The following is an 8,648-nucleotide window of genomic DNA, read 5'->3' as shown; positions in this document are numbered from 1 at the left end:
ATAGAGAAGATAAAATTGGCTACTAGTGTCAGTGTCCAACGTTCCTAGGGCTTATCTGCCACCAAGAGCTCTTGATTGTCCTCTCTTTTTGCCTCTCTCCTCTCTCATAATGTGTGTCCTGTTGATGGAATCTTCTGTAAAAGATTGGAGCCCACCCTTCTGGCCCCATGTCAACCAGCAGGAAAGGAAAACTTCAACGTTAAGAAACCCCAAAATTTAGTAGGGCACAGTGGCACACACCTGTAATCCTAGTGCTTGACAGGCTGAGGCAGGAGGACCACTGCCAGTTGGAGACCACCCTGGGCTACAGAGTGTGTTTAAGGACAACATAAATTACATATGAAGACCTTGTCTCAAAAACAACAGCACAACAATGATGACAACAACAACAACAACCCTAAAGTCCAAGAAAACCAAAACCAAAATGAAAAAACAAAACTAAGCAACCAAGTAAATAAACAAAAATGAAAAACCATTTACGATAATACCAATCCTTATTTTTCTGTTACATTAGCAATTTTATTTAATTCATCCTGCATACTATTTCATGACTCACCCACCTTGTGCTGCCAGAATGGCTGTACTGGTTTTCTAGGGCTGCCATAACAAACTACCACAATCTTGGCTGAAAACAACAGGAATTTATTCTCTCGCAGTTCCGGTGGAGAGAAGTCTGAAATCAGGTTATCTGCAAGGTTGTGCTCCCTCTGAAACCTACTGAGGAAGATCTTTCCATGCCTACTCCTATGTTCTGGTAATTGCAGGCAATCCTTGGTATTCCTCAGATTACAGATGCATCTCTCCAATATCTGCCTTAGTTACTTTTGCTGTTTTCTGCCACCGTGAACTGTTGCCCCTCTGCCATGTGCCACCCAGTCTTGGAGCCAGCTGATTATAGACTGAAACCTCCACAAACTGTGAGCTAAACAAACATTTCCCCCTTTAACTTTGGATGTTGGGTATTTTGTCTCAGCAATGAGAAAAGTAACTAAGACAATATGAAAATTAATTTGGCATTCTATTATTTAAAATCCATTTTCTTACCATATATGGGATAAATTTCAAAAGTTTGAATATGGCTTTTAATGCTACTGATGCTCTGTTTCTATCTCTAATTTCACCGTATCTCTACCACACCCTTCTTGCTCTTTATGCATTGGATATAATGTAGTTTTCAATATCTCAACCAAAATATGTTTTTAGTTGATTTGGACCTTTGCATATGCTATTATTTTAGCCTACAGGGTTCTTCCCAAATACGTATTTTTCACATCTTATTAAAAATTCTCTTTCTCCAGGAATTTTTCATAAGTGCTTCCTCTTAGGTGTAGTTAGATCTCCCTGTATTAGTGCCCCAGGATAGGTTTCCAGGGCACCACATGTTTCTCTTTTGCAAACCTCAGCAATCCTACACTGTTTGTTAAATGTCTGTTTTCCCTGCCACAGGATAAACCAAACAGGGCACTTCTATCATGTTCACCTTTATTGTGAATACTCCTTGACTAGTAAATGGTGCTGAACATTTTTTTGCTTGAAGAATGGATTTATTGATCAACTGCTATCTCTCTTTGTTTTCAGGGTTACCTTTAATTTTGGGAAGCCTACTTGTGACCCATGGTCTCTAGAAATAAGAGTATGTGTCTTTTTTCTTTTTTCTTTTTTTTTTTTTTCCGGTACTGGGAATCAAACTCATGACCTTGCGCTTGCCAGGCAGGCCCTGTGCTGCTGAGCTAAATCCCCAGCCCTTATGTGTCTTTTTTCTTTCTTGACTCCTCTCAGTCTTGGCCTCTGTGGATTTTCCCCTGACAGCAGAACTTCTGCCCTTGAGGAAGAAGTCTCTAGTGGTTAGGGTTGGGGGAAGCTCTGTTAGAAGACAGTACTTTCATATTGCCAGGGTTAGGAAGGGAAAATCTGTACCAAATTTCCAATGTTGTATTGAAAAAAGGTGCAGAAACCATGTTAAATTGGCTAGATTGGTTCTCTCATCACCATTCTTTCTTAAATATTTATTTATTTATTTATTTATTTATTTATTTATTTATTTATTCTGAGGACTGAACCCAGAGGCTTCACAGTGAGCTACACCCTTGAACCTCTTTAATTTTTTAAAAAAAATTTATAACCTTTTGAGACACAGTCTTGCTAAGTCATTAAATTGCCAAGGCTGGGCTCCAAATTGCAGTTCTCCTGCCTCAGCCTCCCAGAGTGTTGCGATTACAAGTGTTATGAGATGAGAGAAGTAAGAGTGCAGATAAAGAATACTACCAGTGGGGGAAGGAAATGGTAGTAAAGAGACATGCTCTGACTATTCACAGTCTCCTTTAGAAATCCTTAGAACTTTTCTTTCAAGTTATTGCTATTTTTCCTTAAAAGGAAGATACATATGTGTACAGAATGAGCAGTTTCCCTTAATCCTATATGCTTCCAAGAAATGAAGTATCTTCTACTTGGTTATCTAAATATGCTGTTTTCATTAAACATGTTTTTTGGGACCTACTTTGTTAAGGTTCTGGGCCATGAATCTAGAAGGCAAAGGTGGATACACTAGAGTCTTCTTTCCTGAGGAACCTATGTGTTAGCTTGAGAAAAAGCCGTTAATTTAAAGACGCGATATATGGTGGTAGATACTGTGACATACAGGTATGTGCAGTGTTTGAGGAACCCAGAGGAGGCAGGCGTAACTTCTAGTTATTATTTGGAAGCTTGCACACTTCTGTCTTATAGCGTGGTTGTACGACATCAAAGGCTTTGACTGCATCTTTAAATATACTCTCTATACTTAAATGTTTTAGGACTTTCTACACTCATCTTTCACTTCCTTGGGAGGTGACGGAACCTAAAAATTAAGAGTAGGAGACATGGATGCAGGTAGATTTGGATTTCAAACCTGAGCTTGTGCCTTATCTTCCAGCTGGGTGAGTTGGGCGAGTCGCTTTCTCATACTCAGAGAGTGCGCAAGTATTGGGGTGAAATGATATGATGGATGCAACACATTTAGGGTGGTACCTGGCAGGCAATAGTTACTCAGTTAGCTCTTTCTCCAGGTGATTATAGATTTTTATTTTCTTTTTCTCTATTTTTGGTTCTAGTGGTAACAAGAACCATGTTTATATTTGGCTTTGTAAACCACAGAGTCATAAATGATATTAAAATAAAAACAAAGAAAGTCCATTTGGGTGCAAATCCAGGAACACAGGCTCTGCTGGCAAAATCAGGCTTTCAGTGAAAGAGTTTCTTTATGAAGCCCAGCAGTTGCAAACTGATGCAGGTAAGCGTCGTTGTAAATTTTATAAGTTCACTGGAATTGCACCTAACCAGGTCAAGAAGCAAAAGTGATCACTCTGATATTTTTCAAACCTTGCAGTTATTGTTAGACACTGAAAAATGTATTGCAGATTTAGTTCCTATCATGATTCTCCGTGGCAGTCTCCCTCCTGTCAGCATGTCTCTAAGGCTCAGTAAAGGACTTATGCTGTCTCTCTTTTGACCATTCTGAAGCCATTTTGACTTTTATTTTATTTAGCATCACATGACACACACAGGAATAATTGCTGATTTTTTAAAGAATGTGACTTTCTTGGTAAAAAGACAGCTTAAACATTATAAAAAATGCAACACAAACATTTCTTTTAAAATGTATATAAATTAGCAATTTATTGAGGTAAGCTTATACATTCAGAGAAATGATCTGGCTCTGAAACAGAGGCTACTCAATACTTTTATATTATAATTTCAAATTATATATTATAATTTCAAAACCATTACATATAATATTTCAAGTGGCACGTCATAAAGTTATAAATATCAGTCATATATATAAATTAACTCAACTTTCACATATTTAAATTATCAATAAATTAAAAATAATAAAATAGTGTCCTAACACTTATACAGTCAGTTCTTCGTAGAGAACAAGATAAGGTAGATACCCAGCGGACAGGACATGTTTTCTGACCATAGGAAGAAATGCCCATGAACTGATCATATTAGATTTCCTTGTCCAAAGGCTCTGCTTTCCGAATAGCTCTCATACTCTCCTGCAGGAACTCCTCAAGGCTCTGCAGGATAATTTCAATTGACAAAAGCATCTGAGTCTCATTCTGGGACTCCAGTTTCTTCAGCAGGCTGGCATTTGCCGTTGGGCTAGGGGAGACTATCTCTTCTGTACTGTTTACCTGAAAGGAGAAGAAAACAAAGAGGATTGTTTACACAGGGCACAAATACTTTGTGGTTGAGGGATGCTCCAGGCTGGGGGAAGATGTCTAAATTTGGGGTGAATGAAACTAATTGGGTTATCAGCCCTGACTCACCCAGCTTGCAGGAGGTGTTTTTCTCCAAGCCCACTCTGAGAAGGACCTTTCCACCAGTGACTGAATTTTAACCATTCTTTTACTATTAGATGGTAAACATCCAGAGGACAGAGCCACTATCTTATTTGTCTTCCCTTCTATTATTCAAAGCAGCACATGTTTTTATTTGATAGATGAAGAACTCACAGCTAAAGGCAATTTAATGGATTCTAAATCTAGTGCTTTCCTCCAGTCTTCCTCACTATCTATTCAGTGTCTGTTGAAAGTCCACTGATCTGGTGGTGTAAGGATGGCTGGAAACACTTTTCTATAGAGCCATTATCATGGCAACAGGTAGCTTGTGGAAGGCCTTGCAGCTCAAAGCGTGGCCCTGGGGCAGAGCAGCACCGGCATCACTGGGGAGGGCCTTAGTTGTACATGAATCTCAGGTCTGACCCCAGACCTGCTAAGTCAGACTACCGTGACACAAAAGCCCAGGACACTCCCGTGTAGAGTAATATATGAGAAAGCCTGGTTTAAGGCAAACAACTAGAAGGTGCAGAAGCAAACTGAACACCCGGAGTTTTCTTCAGGGCCCTTTCGGTGCGCTTTGCCTAGTTCGTCCACTCTCTGAGCCATCACCTCTCCCATTATCTGCTGTTAGTAGCTAGCTGGTGGTGACCAAAGCCACTTATCCCTCCTTTTCCAGACTTCAGCCTCTGGCCATTTCTCTAGTTCACTCTCTGGCAACAACAATGTCACTTGGCAGCTATTAAAATACTTCAATTTTGATAGAAAAAAATCATTTTTGTAGCATCTGTTTTTTTACAATGGCTCACTGAGTGGGGTTAATAAGCATGTTTCCTTCTAACTCTTACAGATATTTTTTTCTTGTCTCTTAAGACATTAGAAATTGATGCTTGAATCCATATAGTTTCATATTTTAAATTTTAAATGCAGTTATCAATGTTTTGGCAGAAGAGACAGAAAAAGTTCAACTATTAAGAACTATTGTTGAGACCCTCTTATTTGAATACTGCCATCTCTGTCAAAGCAGCATTGCATCCACTTTCCTTGAGCTCCTATTCTCCTTGCCCCATAAGAGATGAGGAGCACTCACCTTAGCTTTCATGAGCAGGCTCAAGCTTTTGACACCAGTGTATATTCTTTCAGGTTTTCTATCTTCAGAGTCACTCTTAAGCTTGTTCTGTACATACTGCAGGTAGGTCTGGAACTTGAGAAGACCAGTGATGATTTTCAACTGGCATGTTTCCTATGAAAAGAGATGGTAGGGAAATGCATTAGTGCTGGGAGACAAGAATCAATTTGAAAATTTAAACTTCCTATAATTCAGCATCTTCTTCCTCTGCCCCTCTAGAAAATTAGCTTAAGACACTGGACAGCATCATCAGCTGTCTTGTTTTAAATACCTGGATAGTCAGAGGTACAATTATTGACATTTACCTAAAGGCCTACAGATACAACAGTGTGGCAGTTAGGATCCTTTTCTGACTCCCTCTCGATGCTCTTCCTCACTCCTACCCATGTTAAAGTTGGCTTGAAATCTCCTTTTATGGCATAATCGTAAATCAGTGCAAGTTATCTCACTGTCTGGAAGGAGAGGTATGTGGAGAATGAGCTCAGCAGGGAGGATGGGCCTGGATCCTGCCAGTGGCAGCTGAAGAGAAGAGATCCTTCCTCAGCTACCTTAAAGACCAAGTAGCTAAATTTTCTGGGGTTTTTAACATTTGCCAGTTGTGAAAAATCCCAATGTGCCAGGCATAGTGACATGTGCCTGTAATCCCAGCACTTGGGAGGCTGAGGCAGGAATATTGATGTGAGTTTGAGACCAGCTTGGGCTATACAGTGAGTTCAAGGCCAAGCTGAACTGTATAGTGAGATTCTGCCAAAAAAAAAAAAAAAATCCCAGCCCACAAAGAAAATTCCTGCCTATTCAAAGATACACTGTCTTAAAAAAATTAAGTTGGTTTCTTCATGGACCTTTATATAATGTTCTTTACATTTATTCCATTTTTGTTGCCTGTGCAGGGCTACATATCTGTAGGAACTGCATGCAAGAGGGAGAACTTTGGCTAAAAGAAAATGGCTAAAAGTAAATATGACATGCTCATACCCAGTTGTATCCTCTGTAGAAGCATCCATCTTCTGTTCTTAGCTTTGGGAGATCCAGGTTGTTTAAAACTGCTGTTTCGACCTTATGTTTGGATATCTAGGAAAGGATACAAAAATTGTCAACATTTAAGTGTTCATAAAACAAACACCACTAGAGGGCCAATTCATGTTCTAGTACAGTCAGGAAAGTTTTTAATAAAGGAAGTCTGTTTTTAAAAAAAAGGAAATCACAGCTAATTGGCATCTTGGCAAGCAGAGTCCAGTGCAATTCGTTGGGTTCAATCCCAGGCTCATCTGGAACTCTAGGCTAGTTCTCTACTCTGAATCTCAGTTTCTTTATTTCCAAATTGAGAATCATTCAACATTCCTCTTGCATGTTTCTTTAGATGATTAGATATACTATTAATATATAAAGTTCATAGCATGTAATTGGTTCTTAATAAACGATAACAGCCAGGTGTGGTAGCACATGCCTGTAATACCAGCACTTGGGAGGCTGAAGCAAGAGGATCACTGAGAGTTCGAGACTAGCCTGGGCTGGAAAGTGAACCAAGGCCAGCCTGAACTGCATAGGAGACCCTGTCTCAAAATAAACAAACAACAACGACAAAAAAAGGGAAAAGAATTTTGATGACGATTTAGGACAAATAGAATTTAAGCCATAGAATGTCTCATCCAGAAGGACGTATGAGATCTAGTTGAACTCCATAATTTTACAGATAAGAGTCCAGAAATGGTAGAGAATTAGCCCAAGATCACTAAGCTTAGCGATGAAATCCTGTGAGAATCCTGTGTTCTTTTCTTTCTATCAAACAGAGCTGAAATACTTTCATTTAAAGTTGGGAGATGCTTTAACGTTTTTATGACTTTGCCCCTTTGATGCATCCTGAGGTAGTATTTTGGCTAGAATGAGTCCTAACCACTAAACTTACGTAAACTTTTGCAACCTAAAAGTACTGCAACTCCGGAGAAGCTGAACATTCGTTTTAGTGGTATTTTTCTAATACTCTCAAAGTCCAAGAGACAAAATGAATGTTGGTGGACCTTACTTTTTGGTAAGGGAAAAGGAATCCCTGACCATTCAGCCTAAGTGTGAAGCTAAGAATGGGTGAGGGCATATGAGTTCCAGCCCCATTCTGTATTTTTCAGAAAGTGAAGGAACCTCCTAACACCATCAGCAAAGAAGAGATACAGACCACAGTCTAGCTTAGTCTATCCCAGAACCCACAGAGATCTCTCAACACACAAGCCCCTCGTCCACACTGGGTCAAGGAGAATGAACGAATGCCCGTGTGGGGGCCATCACCAGGTTACCCACCTCGCTTTTCAGTGCCTTGACATCCTTGTGGACTTGTATAAACATTCCAAAGACTTGTGAAGCAGAGGTTGTCAGTTTACTTGGCATTGTGATCCTATCAGCTGTGAAATCTTGCGGAACTTGTGAAGTGGGGAAGGCAGTAGCTGTCACCAGGAGCAGCCCCAAGAAGGCAAGGGGAAGGAAGGTGCCTGTGCCGAAAGGAAGGGAGAGCAGCTAGTGAGCTGACGGCACAGCAGGGAGCCCGCTGTCGGTGCTGGCTGGACGCCAGCCCTCACTCAGCCACACACCTCCTCCCTCACACGGGAGGGGCACCCTCAGCCGGCTCCTCGAGGGCTAGGGGTTTGCTTCACTTACTTGTGGAGAGGAACTTCATAGCTGTTCCTGGAAGGCAGATGGAGGGCAAGGTGGAGCTAGCTCTGTTTCGTTCCTGGTGGGCTCAGGAGCAGAATGAGCTTCAGACATCCCCTGTCTCATATTTATTGGGAGTTGAGACTCTAATTTTGAGACTCATGGGAAAATCCCACATTTGATAAAATCTTTGTTGGACCATGGGGGTGGGGCCAGAGTGGGTGGGGCTGATTGGAAACCTCATTAAGATTGTGCAATGTGACGTCGTTCAGCATCGAAGAAAAGAATCACAACTGGGGAAAAAAAGTGTGGCTTAGGTCATCACTGAGGCTAGCCCTAAGAATCAAGATCACTCTTCCTTTACTTTCTTTCTTTTTTTTTTTTTTCTAGTGACTCAGCACTTTAGCATGGCTTGAGAAAGTAAAGCTGAAGTCATGTACGATGTTTCATGAGGAGGGAAACAGAAGCTAAAACTGGCTATGATTTTTCAAAAACAATGCCCTGATTACCAGATGGAGATGCTAAGATCTAGTATTCCAACTAGCTCATATCTGTAAAGC

General features: G+C 40.5%; 1 protein-coding gene across 1 annotated transcript; it reads right to left on the bottom strand.

Annotated features, from left to right (window-relative positions):
- Positions 1-3,705: 3,705 nt before the first annotated feature.
- On the bottom strand, positions 3,706-8,261 carry Il6 (interleukin 6). The gene is made up of 5 exons (XM_005377381.2): positions 8,095-8,261; positions 7,741-7,928; positions 6,424-6,519; positions 5,410-5,562; positions 3,706-4,175 (listed from the first exon to the last, which is right to left on the bottom strand). The coding sequence occupies exons 1-5, from the start codon at positions 8,111-8,113 to the stop codon at positions 3,987-3,989; spliced, it is 645 nt and encodes a 214-aa protein (XP_005377438.1). The 5' UTR covers positions 8,114-8,261; the 3' UTR covers positions 3,706-3,986.
- Between the last annotated feature and the right edge of the window lie 387 nt (positions 8,262-8,648).

The sequence above is a fragment of the Chinchilla lanigera genome, unplaced genomic scaffold (assembly GCF_000276665.1).
Source record: "Chinchilla lanigera isolate Chin_1 unplaced genomic scaffold, ChiLan1.0 scaffold00009, whole genome shotgun sequence".
NCBI classification, from domain to species: domain Eukaryota; kingdom Metazoa; phylum Chordata; class Mammalia; order Rodentia; family Chinchillidae; genus Chinchilla; species Chinchilla lanigera.
Note: the sequence above shows the minus strand (reverse complement) of the source record. Positions and strands in the feature narration are given on the sequence as shown.

Coding starts and splice junctions, on each gene's coding strand:
- Il6 (XM_005377381.2), bottom strand. Junction 6,520..7,740: donor TCAAGGCACTGAAAAGCGAG/GTGGGTAACCTG, acceptor ATCCTTTCCTAG/ATATCCAAACATAAGGTCGA. Junction 4,176..5,409: donor GCCTGCTCATGAAAGCTAAG/GTGAGTGCTCCT, acceptor TTCTCCTTTCAG/GTAAACAGTACAGAAGAGAT.